General features: G+C 39.0%; 1 protein-coding gene across 2 annotated transcripts; it reads left to right on the top strand.

The window, feature by feature from the left end:
* The first annotated feature begins 23 nt into the window (after nt 1-23).
* Nucleotides 24-16,584, top strand: UTP15 (UTP15 small subunit processome component). Of its 2 annotated transcripts, none has more exons than XM_059694339.1 (13): nt 24-164; nt 2,720-2,854; nt 3,240-3,332; nt 3,428-3,612; nt 5,052-5,230; nt 6,105-6,230; nt 8,117-8,252; nt 11,565-11,649; nt 12,504-12,653; nt 13,595-13,696; nt 14,089-14,222; nt 14,399-14,457; nt 15,228-16,584. In XM_059694339.1, exons 2-13 carry the CDS (start codon nt 2,765-2,767, stop codon nt 15,428-15,430), a joined length of 1,542 nt encoding a protein of 513 aa, XP_059550322.1. In that variant the 5' UTR covers nt 24-164; nt 2,720-2,764; the 3' UTR covers nt 15,431-16,584. The 2 variants fall into 2 exon arrangements, with proteins under 2 accessions (XP_059550322.1, XP_059550321.1); XM_059694338.1 differs by lacking the exon at nt 24-164 and adding an exon at nt 573-839 and having other exon boundaries at nt 2,682-2,854.
* Nucleotides 16,585-19,256: the final 2,672 nt, after the last annotated feature.

Here is a 19,256-nt window from a genome sequence, read left to right as displayed (position 1 = left end):
GGCGACGGGCCTGGCTTTTCCATTCGCCGGGTGTCTGGGCGACTCCTGAGGGTCCATGTGACCGGCTCCTAGTGATTCTGGGCTGCCCCGGGAGGGGTCTAGCGGGGTCCAAGAAATTTTCCCGAAGTCCGGGTGTCTCGGCGCACCCTCGGGGCCCATCGGAGGTAGGTGAAGGCGGCTCCCGAGGAGGGTAGCTCAGACCCCCGCCGGGTCTGCCTTGGTGGGTGGCATGCTCCTCTGGGCTCCCCAGTCTCCGCTGGTTACCTCTTAGCCAGCCCATAGGGATCCCCTCAATTCCTCTTCCACCCAGATTTCCCTCCTTTACGATCGCAGCCCCGTTACACTGTCCGCTGTTATTCGCCCCCGGAATAATCCGCATCTTCGCAAGGCAGTGGGCAAATTTCCAACTCTGTGCCTAGGAGGTTCCCTCGGTTTCAAATACTCCCTCCTCCGCCGTCTGTTTTAATATTATCCAGAACTTCACAGCCCAGCGGAAACGCACACTGAATCTTCCTGGGAGCCACCCACATGTCACATCACTTCTCGCCTCCATGCCTCTGCACTGTGTCGTGCCCGGCCCCCCTCCCCCCGGCCAATGCTGTTCCTCACTCATCTGGCCAACCACTGCTACTGCTCCTCAGCTTTCCTTCTTAATGTTAAGCTGTTTCTCTCAGGACACAGTGATGTGCTCTTCTGCTCATACTCTCCTATGGGGCAAAGTCCTGCAGGCGGATCGGGCCTGGTGCTTGTTTTTGGGTAGTCAGTGAGCCAAGAATGGTTTTTACAGATGAACATTTGCAGTCTATTTGATGCTAGGAAACACTCACTTTGAGCCTGAAGTGAGTGAAATATTCTCCTCCCTCCCCCAAATCCCATTTTCATTCATAAATAAAAAATTGTAATCATAACTGTTTTGGGGGTTTCATTGGAAATTTTCTTTCTTACTATATAAGTAACTACATTAATACCCCCTGTTTTCCTGTTGGCCCACAAAGCCTAAAATATTTAACACTTGGTCCTTTACAGAAAAAGTTTGTCAACTCCTCTTTTTATGTTCATCTTATAGATCCCACTTGTGATTTTAATTTTGTGTTTTCCCATAGAATCCAGCACAATGTGTCCTTTCCTTCATTCTACAGACATTCTTTGTCGTTAGATATCTCTGATGGCCATTTGGAAGATGGATGAGGGAGTTAGGAGGACCTTATGTCACACTATTCGTAGATGAGAATATCTGAGTTAGGGCAGCGGAACTAGGTGGAGTGAACGTGATGAAGTTTAATTTGGGAGGTAAAATCAGCAGATCTTTTTGGATGTTAGAAGTGAGAAGGAAGGGACAAGTCAAGGCTGATTCCAGATTCCTAGCTGGTGCCAATCACAGCTGAAATGGAGAATATTCAGGTGTGAGGGTACAGACCATGTCTTTCAGTCATCCTTGTATCCCTAGTGCCTAGAACAGTGTCCTATACATTGTAAGTGCTTGAATGAACAGAAAAGTTTCCCCCCTTTTTAATCGTTGATGACCATGTTTCATCAAAACAGCCTTTAAAATATGTTGCACTTACAGATTTTGGTGTTACCTCTGCACTATTTTCAGGCTTTCTGGGATAGATGATGAATTGTACCATCAGAATCATTCATCTGATAAAATGGAATCTTTTGCAGATTGAATAGTTCTGGAAAGACAGTTTGGGCTTAATTACATGTCAGTTATAAGTTTCATTCTGTTCTCTCACTTTAATTAAGATTTAATTCCAGAATTGCTTTATTCTTGTTTTCTTATTGTTTAAACCATCTTAAAAATTAATTTAATTTTGAGCTTCTACATCAGAATATTATCTTCTTGTTTTATTTTCTTTTAAGCTTTTAAATTTAATTTTAAGCTTCCACATTAGAATATTAGTTTTGTTTTCCATTCTTTTTGGCATTTTAGGCTTTCAGGATGTCAATCCCTGTCTTCTTAAAGATTAAATGTCATTTTAATTTAGTTTCAGGAAACTTTTATATTTGCAGTTTCACCTTCAATAAATGAACATTCTAAGCCATCATGCTTCTCTCTGCTTTGGCTACTGGATGGCTAAGCTAGATTTATTCCCAAGTGTTATAAATTGGTCAGTTAGGTGTGAGGACATTTATATGTAGCCTCTGTGTATAGCTGAATTGGATGGTGTAGTATGGTAGCCCTATTTGTATTCTTCCTGCTTTCTTTAGATTATTTCTTCTGTGTTATAATTAAATGGTTTACTGATCACTAAGCTGCTATACAGCCTTTTGAAAGGATGCAGAGTGAACAATCACAACTGTGTATATACAGGTTTATGAGTAATACTAGAGGCCTGGTGCACGCAATTCGTGCACTTGGGGTGGGGGTGGGGGGTTCCTCAGCCAGGCCTGCACCCTCTTGCAGTCCGAGAGCCCTTGGGGGATGTCTGACTGCCTTCAGTCGGACATCCTTAGCACTGCCATGGAGGCAGGAGAGGCTCCTGCCACTCCTGCTGCACTCGCTTCTGGCTGAGCGGTGTTCCCCCTGTGGGAGCACACTGACCACCAGGGGGCAGCTCCTGCATTAAGTGCTCCCTGGTGGTCTATACGCATCATAGTGACAGGTTGTTCCACCATTTGGTCGATTTGCATATTAGCCTTTTATTATATAGGATGTATTAAAATATTTTCTTTTTCAGACATAAGGCAGAATCACTAAAATTATTTCTAACATCAGTTTCAGACTACTTACTTTTGGATAACAGTCTAATTGTATGCAACTATGGCTGGTTATAAGCCTGTAGCTATTCAGACATACCCTATACTTGGTGAAAAAATCACCCAGGATACACTGTACTGGAACAACTATAAGGTAAGTATTTATGCCAATTTCTCCAGCATGTGTTATACTTTGGATACACTAGTAGAGAACTAATAACTAAAAACAATCTATCAGCAGCTTATAGTTTGGGCAGAAAATTTGATATTAGATATTTTCTTGGAATTTTATATAAATTGCTGCTTAATCATACAAGTGCCTAGTACAAAATAGATGATTAATCAGTGACAAATGAATTAAATTTTAGAATTTGAATCTCATCCAAGAAGTTTTGTGTGTGTTTTTTTTGCTTTTCTTAATCTAAGGAGGAAGTGATGTAAAATTAATTCTTCTAGATTATAAAGACAAATAGATATTCTCAGTTATAACTCTGTGAATACTGCAATTGTTAATACTCTGTATTATTTTTTCTATTAAGACCCCTGTTCAGATCAAGGAGTTTGGCGCAGTGTCAAAAGTAGACTTTTCTCCACAGCCTCCATATAATTATGCTGTCACAGCTTCTTCAAGGGTAAATATAACATTACATTTATTTTTCTTTTTATAGTTTATATTTACTACTAATTGTGAGCCATCTGGTAAAACACCATGTTTTTTTTCTTGTAGATTCACATTTATGGTCGATACTCCCAGGAACCTATAAAAACGTTTTCCCGATTTAAAGACACAGCTTACTGTGCTACTTATCGACAGGATGGTAGATTGCTTGTGGCTGGCAGTGAAGATGGTGGAGTTCAGCTTTTTGATATAACTGGGAGGGCTCCCCTCAGGCAGTTTGAAGGCCATACCAAGTAAGAGACAGTTAAAAAAATCTTTTTTAATTGAGGTATAATTTACATACGACATTATATTTGATATTTGTATATATTGCAAAATTGTCACAAGGCTAATTCATTTTTTCCACCATACAGTTTTAGATACGTGCTTTTTATGTGTTCTTTATGTTTAGCTTTGTAAACTCTGTTTTCTGGGCTTTGCGTAAAAACATAGAGAAGATTATGTATCTTTAAATACTTTATTTCTTGGTTGTTGTAAGACAGTCTGTCTCCTGGTTCAGTCCTAAGGTCCAGTTTGATGGGGCTTATGAATTCCCTAGCATTTTATATAACATTTTAGGAAATGGATATTTATCTAGGGAGACATTCTATAGTGTTCATTAACTTCTCAGTGAGATCCGTGACCCAATTGCGATTATAAAGCACTGATCTAAAGGTAGCCTCACAACTGTTAATGAGAACTTTATAAGCCTGAACTGTATTAGTTCTCATTTTGAAGTTAAGTTGGAAGGTGGATTTTCTTTCTTCTTGGATTTAGTATTTTGCCCCTTGATAAATTGAACTGTCAAGGCAATTTTATATTATAACTTTATTTCAGGATTACCAATGTCATTTCTATAATTTGCTATCAATTTAAAATCTCAAGAGTGTTTTTTTTTATATTGTACTATGGCCCAATGCATGGATTCGTGCACCGGTGGAGTCCCTTGGCCTGGCCTGCAGGGATCAGGCTGGAACCGGCTCTCTGACATCCCCTGAGGGGTCCCGGATTGTGAGAGGGCGCAGGCCAGGCTGAAGGACACCACTGGTGCACTGGGCCTCTAGTATGCATATAACTTCTTTGGTTAATCTCTTCCCACCCTCCCTCCTTCCCTTTTCCCTCTGAGATTCATCAGTCTGTTCCATGTGTCCATGCTGTGGTTTCCGCTCCTGCTCCTGCATTGAGTGTCTGCCCTCTGGTGGTCAGTGCATCATAGCTACCAGTCAGATGGTCGGCTGGCCACTTAGGCTTTTATATATATAGATTATCAGGATCGTCTTATCCCATCAATGAAACATTTAAAATATAACAGAAATTTACTTAACATGATCCTATTTAGTGGCAGATCTTAGAATTTTTTAAGAAACTACCCATTTTGAAATTTTTTAAATTAAAGAAAAGTACCTGTGTACCAACATTTAGAATATTTTACTTTCAAATTGTTAACATATTATAAAATATAATTTCAACGCTATTGTTTAATATTCTTATTAACTTCATAGTGCATGGGTATTTAAAATTTTAAGTTAGCTTGAGGACAGACACCTGTTTTAAATATTCCCCCCCCCCCCTTTATGATTTCACCCTGCAATTATACCCTGAAACATTTGGGGGAAAGAAGTGTTTTATGTTAGAAGGTGTCAGACATACAATTTTTTCTTGCTTTTAAATAAACTGATCCTTTATCTTTCAGAGCAGTCCATACAGTAGATTTTACAGCTGACAAATATCATGTGGTCTCTGGGGCTGATGATTATACAGTTAAATTATGGGATATTCCAAACTCCAAAGAAATTCTGACATTCAAAGAACATTCTGATTATGTGAGGTGTGGATGTGCTAGCAAGCTGAACCCAGATCTCTTTGTAACAGGTTGGTAAACTCACTCTCCCCTCTTCCCCCACCCTCCCCCCCAAAGTTGATAACTTTACTGTGCTAGATTTTAATATGCTTTGGGATTGTTTTTGGATAGAGGAGTTTAAATATTTTTTAAAAAACATATGTTTTTATTTATCCAGTTTTCTTTTTCTTTTTTTGGTGATTGTTCTTACTGTCCTCCAAATGTACTTGGAAACATCAGGCTGCCTTGAAAACATAAGACAGAACTGTAATGGGTTTAGTATTCTGATTTCAGAGTCTCCAGCAGCTAGGAAACTAGACAATGCAGTCAGTCTTTGGGTGCCTGTGCAGAGATTCCCAGATGACACAGTAGTGACAGAGCCTGGAGATAGGAATAGTTTAAGATTCTGTGTAATATAATATCATGCTTCTTCAGAAACAGATAATGGTACCAAAGAGTTTGGAGGTCCTATATCTTTATGAATTTACATATGCCTCTTTAAAAATTTCATCTAAGCTTTTTTCTGTTTATTTATTTTGTTTATTTGTTTTAATATGTTTTTATTGATTTTTTAGAGAGAGAGGAAGGTAGAGGGAGAGAGATACTGTAGAAACATCAATGAGAGAGAAACAATCAACATTGAGTGGCTGTCTCCTGCACAACTCCCACTGCGGATCAAGCCTGAAACCCGGGCATGTGCCCTGACTAGGAATTGAACTGGTGACCTCTTGGTGCATGGGTCGATTCTCAACCACTGAGTAACACCAGCCGGGCTAAGCTTTTCTCCTTTAAAATTTTATGTTTGAATATATGTACATGCACACACACACACACACACACACACACATACTAGTAGTTTTTGTTGTTTTGACTAGTGAAACTCAATAATAAAAATTGACATTCTAGGGTCCTATGATCATACTGTGAAGATGTTTGATACACGAACAAACAAGAGTGTTATCTCGGTAGAGCATGGTCAGCCAGTGGAAAGTGTCCTGCTTTATCCCTCTGGAGGTCTTCTGGTATCAGCAGGTATTTCTTTTAAAAATTGCTTACACCAGTATGTTGGTCTTGAATCAAATAACTTCTTTATCAGTTACTTTTTATAATTTATCAGTGTGCACTTGAATTGCCTATCTATATGTGTTTGCTCAAACAATTGATAAGTGGGACCTGCAAGCAGTTATTTATTGAGTACCTAATGTGAACCAGACACTGCTATTCTCTCTGATGCCCTAGATGAGCCCACAAGGGAGGTAGTTTGCTTCCTGTTTTGCAACTGAGGAAATAAATAAAAGTTTTAACTGATTTGTCCAAGGCAAAGTGGTAAATAGATCTGAAATCCCAGAACTTGAGAGCCTGCTTATGTCCTTAACCCAGAAATCCAGGTTGTACACCTGCTGTTATTCTTACATAAGAGATCTACGGCAGTTTTTGAAAACACAGTTTCTTTCAGATCTAGAATCAGGCTTGTCTTTTTCATGTGACTCTTGATGAAATGGCCTTACCCAGGAAATAGCTGCTAGTGCTGGAGGAGGAGGTAATGTGAGGTCAAAGAGGCCTTGATACATTTTTCATCTAGGGTGGAGCTGAAGTGTGCTTATGTTGATCATAGTGCATTTTCAAAATTATAATGGAAGAAGTGAAGTGGCTATTTTCATTTGTCAAATCAAAATTAATGTGTTGACCTTGGAAGCATACATAGATAGTATATGTACTTTATAGCCTACTAGAAAAAGGCTGTGTGTAGCCTTTTATTTATTTTTATTTTTTATTTCTTAAAAATATATTTTATTGATTTTTTACAGAGAGGGAGAGAGATAGAGAGTTAGAAACATCAATGAGAGAGAAACATCAATCAGCTGCCTCCTGCACACTCCCTACTGGGGATGTGTCGCAACCCAGGTATATGCCCTTGACCGGAATCAAACTTGGGACCTTTCAGTCCGCAAGCCGACCCTCTATCCACTGAGCCAAACCGGTTTCGGCTGTGTGTAGCCTTTTAAAAAAAAATTCTAAAAGTATCCTGTTTTATACTCTTCCCCCAGTACCTATTGGATTAAAAAAAAAAAAAAGTTGATGACATTGTTAAACGTATCTATTTGTCTTGCTGTTGTTTAGAGAAATGAAAAGTTCAAGATGAGAAGTATGATAGGTACCTGTATGCTGATTACTGTGTCTCTAGTTATGTGACCTTGAGCAATCCCTTAGCTTTTATCGATCTTGAAAAGGAGAGGTTAGGCTAGATCAGTGTTTCAAACTGTAATCTCTCTCATGAGCTGCCACATGTGAGGAGACAGCGACCGTGAATTGGGTTCCAGGCCCTCTTGCACAGTCAGTTAGGTAAGAAATTTGTTCCCCCTTCCACAACCCCTTTTTCTATTTTACCTCTTAGACTTCTGCTTAAGATTTCATTAAGAAGCCGTTAATATTTCATTAAGATGCTGAATTAAAAAATTCTTTTTTAACCATTGGATTAAATTGTGTTTTAGGATCCTTCCACTCTTAAAGTAAGAAAAAGTTATAGGGAAGTTTTTCAGTTAGATTGGGATTCGCAAAATTTTTTGGAAATAAAATCTGCATTATTTCTATGGTATTACAACATTTCTTTTGAAGAATGTTTTATTATAATTTTGTTGAAATCTTTTGGTTTTACTTTTTATTTTACCATGTAGTTTTGTGTATTTTAAAAATAAGAAATTACTTAATTGTCCTAACAGCTCTGCGAGGTAGGAGCTGTTATTGTTATCAGGTATACACCCAGCAAAAGGTAGTCAGTTTTGAAACCAGGCAGTCTGACTCTGGAATCCCTCACTTAACCTCTGTGCTGTGGAGTGTCCAGTGAAGAATGCTCTTCAGGTCTTAAATTTTTCAATCTATAGTTGGAATATCAAACTAATAATTATTTCTTTTTATAGGAGGCCGTTATGTTAAAGTCTGGGACATGCTAAAAGGAGGACAGTTGCTAGTGTCTTTGAAAAATCATCATAAAACTGTGACATGTTTATGTCTGAGCAGCTCTGGACAGAGGTTACTCTCTGGTTCACTGGACAGGTTAGCATTTTCATTTTCTTTCTTCATCGGTATTAGTATAGTAGAGGCCTGGTACACGAAAATCATGCTTTTGGGGAGGGAAGTGGTCCCCTCAGCCCGGCCTGCTCTCTCTCGCAGTCTGGGAGCCCTCAGGGGATGTCCAACTGATGGCTTAGGCCCACTCCCTGTCAGTCGGACAGTCATTCGGACATCTTTAGTGCTGCTATGGAGGTGGGAGAGGCTCCCACCACTGTTGCTGTGCTCACCAGCTGTGACCCTCGCTTCTGGACTGAATGGTGCTCCCCCTTTGGGAGCACACTGATCACCAGGGGGCAGCTCCTGTGTTGAGTGTCTGCCCCCTGGTGGTCATTGTGTGTCATAGCAACCGGTCATTCCGCTGTTTTTTCAATTTGCATATTAGCCTTTTATTATATAGGATAAGTATTTATTGCTGGAAATGAGTTGTTTCTGCAGTTTTTATGATAAAATAAATATTCTGCCAAATGATTTCCATGAAAAAAATTCTGTTGAGTTGAAAATAGTTTTGATCTTTTATTTACATACTAGAGGCCCGTTGCAGGAATATTCCTGCAAGAATAGGGCTTCCTGTGGCTGGAGCAAAGCAGAGAAGGGAGCGAAACTCGTTGAGGTGGGCTTCGCTCCCGCTTCAAGCCCCTGCAGCTGGTCTTGCCCTCCTGCTCCAAGCCGCTGCCCCTTATGCTCCCAAGCCACAGGGGTTGGGCTTGCCCTCCCAATCCCAGTGGCTTGGGCTGGGCTTGCCCTTCCGCCCCCATCCCCTGGGTCTGGGCTTGCCTTCCTGCTCCCAGCCGCTGCCCCTCCCCTCCAAGCCTCTGCCCCTTCCGCCCCCAGCCGCTGCCCCCTATGCTCCCAGCCAAAGTGGTTGGGCTTGCCCTCCCACTCCCAGCCGCTGCCCCTTTCCTCTCCAAGCCGCTGCCCCTCCCGCTCACAGCAGCTGCGACTCCATTTCTGGCTCCATTTCTGTCACTGTGGCCTCTACTTGGCTCCCTTCTGTACCGCTTGGCCTCCATGTTGTCGTCAGTCTTCGCTCGCAGCTAGTATATGCAAATTAACCGCCATCTTTTAGCTTCTATAATTGAAACATTGTATCTTTTGGAGCTGTCGCTTCAGGAGCTTAGAGGCCGGCAGCGGCAGGCGGGGAACATTGGAGTCCTCCGTCACTGAAGCAAGCAAGCCTCCTGTTCGTTTAAGCTGCCTGGCTGCCGGCCGCCATCTTGGCTGGCAGTTAATTTGCATATCGCCCTGACTAGCCAATGGGAAGGGTAGCGGTCATACGCTAATTACCATGTTTCTCTTTTATTAGATAGGATAGAAAACTTAGATATAGTTTATTGCTTTAACTTATATATTTAAGGAATTTTTATTCTCATCTGAGGATACATTTTTTTTAATTAACTTTAGAGAAAGGGGACGGGAAAGGGAGGGAGGGGAGGGGAGAGAGAGATATGAGAGAGAAACATTGATTAGTTGACTCCTGTACTTAACCTGACCAGGAATGGAACCCGAGACCCTTCAGTGCACTGGATGACGCTCCAACCGAGCCACAACAGCCAGGGCATACTTAAGGAATTTTACTGAACCATTCAAACATTGATCTTTTAAAACAATCTATATTCTGTAGTTTCTTTTTAAAATCATTTTGGTATATTTGTATATTTTCAAACAGTTATAATGAGTATATGTATATATTCTAGTTTATAATATTTAAAATTTAAAACTTCATGTAAAAATTTATATATATTAATGTAGCCCAATTTCACTATTTTAAATAGGTATTAGTATTCTATTAGTTAATGTTCTAGAACAGTGCTGTCTAGTAGAAATGTAATGTGAGCTTATATATGCCATTTAAAATGTCATAGTAGCCACATTAAAAAGGTAAAAACTAGCCCTAACTGGTTTGGCTCAGTGGATGGAGCGTCGGACTGCGGACTGAAGGGTCCCAGGTTCGATTCCGGCCAAGGGCATGTACCTTTGTTGTGGGCACATACCCAGTAGGAGGTGTGCAGGAAGCAGCTGATCAATGTTTCTCTCTCATTGATGTTTCAAACTCTCTATCCCTCTCCCTTCCTCTCTGTAAAAATTCAATAAAATATATTTAAAAAAAAAAAAAGGTAAAAACTAGGTAAAATTAATTTAACTAGGTAAACATCATTTATTTCACTGTATCTAAAATATTATTTCAATATGTAATCACTATAAAAATTAATGAGATACTAGAAACAATTTTAGCATGTAATACATGCCCTCCAATAACAATATTTTATAGTGATTAAAGTAAAACATACTGGTGTTTAACAGAAAAATATTTTTATACTGCTTCAGCTTTAAAATTAAATTTAAATTAATTAAAATTAAGTAAAATAAAAAATTCAGTTCTTCATTTTCACTAGCCACATTTCAAGTGCTCAGTAGCCACATGTGGCTAGAACTACAGCACAGTTCTAGAATTATATTCCTCTGTTGTTGCTCATTTTTATTTATTTTTTAAAAAAATATATATATTTTATTGATTTTTTACAGAGAGGAAGGGAGAGGGATAGAGAGTTAGAAACATCGATGAGAGAAAAACATTGATCACACCTCCTGCACTCCCCCTACTGGGGATGTGCCCACAGCCAAGGTACATGCCCTTGACCAGAATTGAACCTGAGACCCCTCAGTCCGCAGGCCGACACTCTATCCACTGAAGCCAAACTGGTCAGGGCATGTTGGTCATTTTTAGTTCCTCCCCCATTATGTAAAGCCTTCCCCCCTCAGTCTTTATTAAAAAGCATTCATTTTAAAGCTAGAAAATAAATACTTCTAATACAAAGGAATTTATTGTGTAAACATGTAGCAAATTCTCTCTAATGTGTTACTAGGCAACTTGGGACTAAAACAGGGGTCCTCAAACTACGGCCCGCGGGCCACATGCAAGTACAAATATTGTATTTGTTTCCGTTTTGTTTTTTTTAACTTCAAAATAAGATATGTGCAGTGTGCATAGGAATTTGTTCATAGTTTTTTTTTAAACTATAGTCCGGCCCTCCAACGGTCTGAGGGACAGTGAACTAGCCCCGTTTAAAAAGTTTGAGGACCCCTGGACTAAAAGCTAGATAACTTGGCTCTGTCTGCAATAGTTCTTGACCCATAAGAGAGGATTCAGTGATGAATTAGTTTGTAATTAATATTACTAATTATTGTTTATCTTTATTGTGTAAATTTTAATACTTTTGTATTAAATTTTCAAAAAATGGGAAATTTTATACTCATTTTCAAGATATTTTGTGACAAAGCTTTCTTTTTTATTAGGAAAGTGAAAGTATATAGCACAACTTCCTACAAAGTAGTCCACAGTTTTGATTATGCAGCTTCAATTTTGAGTCTTGCACTTGCAGTAAGTACTTTTAGTTTCTTTTAAAGCTTCCCCTAACCTCGCCTGTTAAATGAAACTAAAATGGAATGGTAGGGTTTATCTTTGTATTCAAATAAATCTTATTTTCTTTTTGCCACATTAGAGTATTGAATTAAGATAATTACTAGAATATATGACTTGTCCCAGTAACTTAGCATGCGTTCAGATTTAGGTCCTGCACACTGCATAGCTTCAAACCAAGTGCAGTGCTGTAGGCCTTGTTAGCACTAAGGTCAGGACTTGGGAAGTTGATAAAACTCTTCAAAACATTTAACTCAAGGGTTAAGTACTTAGAAAGTCAAATTGGCTCTCTGAGGGGAGTGGGGACCGTGGAGGACAGGGGACTACAAAGTATCTCCTTTCCTTTGTTGACTGGTCTTTCTGGAATGTCCACTGTCCAGTTTCCCGAGCCATTGAGGAGGGGGATATTTGGATACATTCTAGAGAAATCCAAATTGGGAGAAGAAGATCAAATATTTTCTTGGCAAGAGTAGAAAACCATGTCACTACATAATCCTTTTTTCCTAGTAATAGGATGCAGAAAAAAATATTTTGGAGTTTTCTAAGATGTCATTAACTGCATATTATTATACAAACTGCCAATGATGATTTATAACAGGTATAAATTCTGTCCATATAATAGTATCCTAGAGGAGAAAATGATTTTGCTCTAAATTTTTGCATAGATCATTGTTAGGCAGAATATCTGTATCTGAATGGAACTCTTGGTGAAAGTATGGATAAGCAGCAAACATATTATAAGTGATATTTTGAAGAAAAAGTATGATAAATTATGAGTTAGGAATAGACTAACCTTTTTTTCTAACCGCTGTTAGCATGAAGATGAGACAATAGTTGTAGGAATGACCAATGGAATACTGAGTGTTAAACATCGGAAATCGGAAGCGAAGAAGGATTCTTTTCCCAGAAGAAGAAGGCCTGCATATCGAACTTTTATTAAAGGGAAAAATTATATGAAGCAAAAGGTATTTTTTAAAAAGTATATATATTTTTTATTGATTTTATAGAGGAAGGGTGAGGGAGAGAGAGAGAGAGAAACATCAATGATGAGAGAGAATTATTGATCGGCTGCCTCCTGCACCCCCCTCCTTACTGGGGATTGAGCCTGCAACCTGGGTATGTGCCCTTGACCAGAATCGAACCCAGGACTCTTCAGTCCTCAGGCCAATGCTCTATCTACTGAGCCAAACCGGCTAGGGCAAAAGGCATATATATAAAGTTTTGTTTTTTTTTAAGGAGAAATTTGTTAGAGTAGCCAATTCCCTGCACATTACTGGAAAGTATAGTTTACATGGCATTTAACTTTATTTTGATTTTTTCTATATCAGATTTATCTCTAGATTGCTAGATTGGGGACCCTCCTAATAAGGAATGGGGAATAAGGACTTTATTTAATAACCTTCATCATAACAAAGCTGTAGTGCTTCACCATATTCCAAGCGATGTCTTTCCCATGCCATCTGATGTGATCTTCTAAACAACCCTGAAAAGTTGTAGAGTCAATAATGTTCCCGTTTGGCATCTGAGAGGATGGGGAAGTTGTAAATTGGTCCAGAATTTCATTCCTGGTAACAGAATTGTTGACTAGATCGTAATTTCTCTGAATCTTTTTTTTTCTTTCTACTAAATCACATTGCTTGACATGTAAAGAGAATTGAAATCAGTAATGTTTTCCCAGAATGGAGGTATTGTGTATGCATTGTAAGTTAACATCATAGTAGAGTAAGAGCACATTGATGTGACAAATTATCCCATTTTCATTTTACCTATATTATGGGCATGGGATCATTATTCATGAATAGTTCAGGAGTGCCTGGTATGAAAAATGCCACTATGAAAAAGTTTATTTTGAATGAAACTCTATACAGGTGTTGATTTTTCTCTATAAATTTACTTTTCAATGCAGGATGACATTTTGATTAACAGGCCATCAAAAAAACACCTAGAATTGTATGACAGGGATCTGAAAAATTTCCGGATCTCCAAAGCACTTGACAGAGTCCTTGAGGTGAGTGAGGAGTGAGTGAGTGAGTGTGTGTGTGTGTGTGTGTGTGTGTGTGTAAAATTCTTTTTATTAAGACTTTCTTTTTTTAAAAGAGAAGATTTAGGTTCAGAGCCAAACTGAAGGGAAGGTACAGAGATTTCCCATGTAGCCCTTTGCCTCCACACTTGCACAGCTTCCTCCATTAACAACATTCCCTACCAGAACGGTGCATTTATTACAATTGAACCTACAGGGAGCATATTGTTAAAGAAATCATTTTATTACTTGTGTAGTACCATGACTCAAAACTGTGAAGATGAAATTTATTTAAGTTTGGCAATTGTTAGTAAGTTTCAAGACTGTAATTTCTCTTGTGCTGTCTTGTCTGTTCATGTTGACTCTGAAAATTTTTCTAGCCCAGTTGTACAATCAAGACACCTGAGATTACAGTTTCCATCATAAAGGAACTCAATCGAAGAGGAGTTCTTGCAAATGCCCTTGCAGGTCGGGATGAAAAGGAAATCAGTCGTGTTCTTAATTTTTTGATAAGGTATGTTTCATGTCTATGACACACAATGTATTTTTACATCTAAAATCCTTTATGCCCAAATGAGAGACATTTACTTTTAATGTGATCTTTGTAGAGAACTGATAGAACAACTCAAAACAATTTTAAGATTTTTTTTTCAAGTTGGCAAGTTTCAGTAAACAATTTTTGCTTTGTAGGAATCTGTCTCAGCCGAGATTTGCTTCTGTTTTGATCAATGCTGCTGAAATAGTTATTGGTAAGTAATTGTTAAAACTCAAAAAATCCTAGCATGCTTGCAAAAGTGAGATGTCAAAATATGAAATAAAATTTGGAACTCAAATCAAAATACCTTGTTTTTATCAATTCTTGATTGAAGATTTTTATGGAGAAAACAAAACAACAGTAAATCAATGCATTTTAAAATGGAGTAAAATGTTTACAGTGCTTCAACTTTGAATCGCTGTTATTAGGGTTATGATAAAAAAAAACTTTTTTCTTTAAACATCTACAGTGACAGTGACTATTTTTTAATGGGGAAATGAAAATAAGTCAGAATGTCCATGCTCTACTTTTTGGTTGTTGGTAATCCTCACATGAGGATATTTTTCCATTGATTTTTAGAGAGAGTAGAAGGGAGGGGGAGAGACACAGAGAGAGAAACATTGATGTGAGAGAGACACATCAATTGGTTGCCTCCCACATAAGTCCCGATCAAGGCCGGGGATCAAGCCTGCAACTGAGGTTTGTGCTTTTGACTAGAATCTTACCCTTCAGTTTGCAGGCCGACGTTCTTTCCACTGAGCCAAACCGGCTAGGGCTTCATGCTCTGCTTTTTATAACTACTTCTTTTTTGAAATATATTTACTCAGATAAATTGTTTACTTTCTGTAAATCATAAATGTAAAATAAGTATAGATCTTCCAATATCTTTGTATATAATATTTTAATGCTTTTTCTAAGTATTATTGTTCATTTATTGTTTAGAAAGATACTTCTAGTTATTGTGTTTTCTCTCTCTATTTCTAGATATATATCTGCCGGTAATTGGTCAGTCGCCTGTAGTTGATAAAAAGTTTTTGTTACTTCAAGGACTTGTAGAAAAAGAGATTGATTACCAAAAAGAACTGCTAGAAACCCTGGGGATGATGGATATGCTTTTTGCTACCATGACAAGGAAAGAAAGCACTCCTGCATCTGATGGACTTCTAGAAAACAGGATAGCGTCCTAGTGGCTGCTTAATAAGACACAGGACTGCTAACTTGGGATAGAATTGATTCTATTAACTATTGGAAAGAAAATCTCTCTGACGCGATAAAAAAACTATTTACAGAAGCAATTTTATGGAAAAGACTGGAATAACTATGATTGGAAAATGAGTATCTGGTTTGTGACATGGCTTTCCATGTAATAGTTTGAATTATTTCGTGGCATCTTTGGCTAGAAGATCTCAACTGTCTTGATTATAATGCACGTCCACCTTGGACAAGTTGATACTAGTTTTAATGCAGCAAAGTTCTGTACCAGCGTTTGGATAGGCATTCAGAACTGTGGATACAGTTTCCATTGGAATCATGCCAAAGACACGGATTTATTTATTTTTTACCCATTCCTGGAAAAAATAAAACAAATGGCAGCAACAAATAAATTCCTTCTTTAATAAGCCCCGGGTTTGCCCGGCCCTGTGGAGCTTGCCGCCTTCTTGCCTCACTTAGCGCAGGCCAGACGCTCTCCTGTAGCTGGCCAGAGGCCCGGAGCCGTTCCCGGGCACATCAGCGGCCAGCTCTGAATAATGACAGTTAGCCGTGCATTCAGAGGGAGTGATGAGGCAGATTCGATACCTAGAAATTGTGCTCTTCACCCCAGGTTTTCTTTTTGTTTTTTTAATCTTGACTGCCCTCATCAGAGCAAGGTCTACAGAGAGGCCTTATTAGGACCATGTTTTTATTAATTCCCCTTAGTAAACAGCCTTTCTGCCAAGTTTTCAACTTGCTTCAGGTCAGTGGAATGAGAAAATTTGCCATTTCTCTTACAATAAATAGCCTTTCAGCCTTTTATATATTTGGAATTTATATTGTAGCTACCTAAGTCTCTGGAAACAATTTTCTCTCATCTGTATTTGGATTTTTTTTAAATCATTCTTTATTGTTGAAAGTATTACACATGTCTCCTTTTTTACCCCAATGACCCCCTGCAGCCTACCCCTGCCCCCACCCTAGGCCTTCATCACCCTATTGTCTGTGTCCATGAGTTATTGGATTTTTTTCTTTCCACAGTCATGTTTCAGAACTCCCAAGCCAGAGAGTAGCTTGCTTTGGAAAATAGCTGTATTTTTTTAAAGTTCAGTATAAATCACATTTTAAAATAAAGAGATTCTTATTTTTCTCCTTGGCTTTCTGAGATGTATCAATTCCTGATGGATAGTCACTGGTTGTTTTCACACTTGCTACCTCTCCCACCTTCCACCAATTTCTGTTCCACCTCAAGTAGTTAATTATCTGTAAGGAAATATGCCTTGGGCTAGAAGAACCTTTAGTTAAAGGAAGATTTTGTAATGGGAGTCTCCTCTTAAAATTTCAGGTCTGTGAATTCAGGTTTTTATTTTATTTAAAGCAGAAGAAAGTATTTCTGTGTTTTTTTTTTTTTTTTTTAATATATTTTATTGATTTCTTACAGAGAGGAAGGGAGAGGGATAGAGAGCCAGAAACATCCATGAGAGAGAAACATGGATCAGCTGCCTCCTGCACGCCCCCCACTGGGGATGTACCCGCAACCAAGGTACATGCCCCTGACCGGAATCGAACCCGGGACCCCTTGGTCTGCAGGCCGACGCTCTATCTACTGAGCTAAACCGGTTCTGGCTATTTCTGTGTTTTGGTAAGGGAATATGCTCAAAAAAGGATCTAGTTTCCCTTTAAGCAGTCATATAGCACGATGGCCTATAAGAAACCAGGAATTTGCTTCCCTGAGTAATTATGAGATCAGTCAAGGTCAGAAACTGTTTCTGTTGAGAAGCGTTCATTTATATAAATAAATTTGTATTTAAAAGCTTTTTTTAAAAAATTGAACTTCATAAGTATATATACTAATAAAAATTACAAGTTGAAATTCTGTCTAAAACTAGTTGCCATCAAGTGTCGAACCTGTGACCAGGGTTTCCCATACATCATTTGATTCTCACGACAGCCACCCAGGCTTGATGTTCTCATTGGACATTGAGTTCTCCAAGCTTGAGGTCCTCATCCTCCCAGCACTCTGAACTGGTCTGCCTGCTGGGGCTGAGCGTCCTTCCCCTGAACAGAACTCCCCTGAGAGTTGCAGTTAGATGCTCTTCTGCAGTTTCTTTCTTTCCTTTTCTTCCTTTCTTCCTTTCTTCCTTTCTTCCTTTCTTCCTTTCTTCCTTTCCCTCCCTCCCTCCCTCCCTCCCTCCCTCCCTCCCTCCTTCCTTCCTTCCTTCCTTCCTATATATTTTATTGATTTTTCACAGCGAGGAAGGGAGAGGGACAGAGAGCCAGAAACATCGATGAGAGAGAAACATCTATCAGCTGCCTCCTGCACACCCCCCACTGGGGATGTGCCCGCAACCAAGGTACTTGCCCTTGACCGGAATTGAACCTGGGACCCTCCAGTCCCCAGGCTGACGCTCTATCCAGTGAGCCAAACCAGCCAGAGCTGTTCTGCATTTCAATTGCTCCATGTTAGTACATATAGCTCAGCTTCATTCCTTTTAATGTTGGCCTCCTATATCACTGTATAGATGTGCCATAATCAGTTTAACCAGTTTCCTATCAATAGGCAATTGGATAGTTTCTATTGGTACTCAACCTTCCTAATGCCCGACCCTTTAATACAGTTCCTCATGTTGTGGTGACCCCCAACCATAAAATTATTTGCGTTGCTACTTCATAACTAATTTTGCTACTGTTATGAATCGTAATGTAAATATCTGAAATGCAGGATGTATTTTCAGGGGTCGTGACCCACAGGTTGAGAACCACTGTGAACAATTACGCACTGAGCAAGAGTTTATATACATTTTTTTGTGCATTTTGAGGAGTGTTTACTGGGATAAATCAATATGAATTCTGATCCTAGAGAGTGTGTCTTTGTTTCCACCCCAAAGCCTGTTCGGTAATGTCTCATCCCTGCTGCTCATCACCTAAGTAAAAAGGCCATTTGCCTTTGATGCAAGACTCCACGCACCTGTGTCACTTCCCAGATGTATTCCTTGAAGACCTTCTCAGACAGGGTACTTCATATTCCACATGATACTTAATTATGGGGCAGGGGGCACTGTTTTTCCCACTCTGCATGTGGTGACACCAAAGTGCAAAGTTTAGGTGACTTGTCCATAGTCATGCAGGTTAATGGCAGATCTGGGGTTTGAACTCAGGCAGCCTGAGTACATATTCTCAACCACTCCAGGAATAGTGTCTCATATTCTAAGACCATGGAATATGTCCTTACTCATCTTCGTATTGACTTTTCACAATTCAAAACTCGTGCTTAGTAAATGTGCTGAATGAACAAATAAAATGAACAAATGCTTATTGAATCCAGTTTGGCAGTTCACATGAAAACAGTAGTTCGGTGTATGAGCTGAAATTATCATTTTTTTCTGAGAGCTATAACAATATTTCTGGACACATTCCTCTACACCCATTGAAAATTTTAATCAAATGAAACTGAAACCATGCATTAGGACAACTTACCACGAGGTGGCAGTATTATTTTGAAAATCAAGATAAACCTCTTCTACAGCCCTTTCTCTAAATCAAGTTGGTCTTCCTAAAAGATTAAGGTGAGTTCTAAAAACAATCAAGATATTTGGTTATTGCTATGTTGATAAAGTGGGTTCAAAAACCATTTATAATTACTAGGTGCTAACCAGAAACATGGGCATAAATCTCACCAAGGCCCTCTTAAAATTAGATTAGACTTTTCAACAATGTAGAATAATGGAAAGAACATGTGATTTATGATCCAGGGCAAGACAGATGCTCTGGGTCTCAGCTTTCATATCTGTCAAAAGGGCTAATATCACCTCCCTTGCAGGG

This window comes from Myotis daubentonii, chromosome 4 (genome assembly GCF_963259705.1).
Source record: "Myotis daubentonii chromosome 4, mMyoDau2.1, whole genome shotgun sequence".
NCBI classification, from domain to species: Eukaryota; Metazoa; Chordata; class Mammalia; order Chiroptera; family Vespertilionidae; genus Myotis; species Myotis daubentonii.
This window is presented reverse-complemented; position numbering and strand designations above follow the sequence as displayed.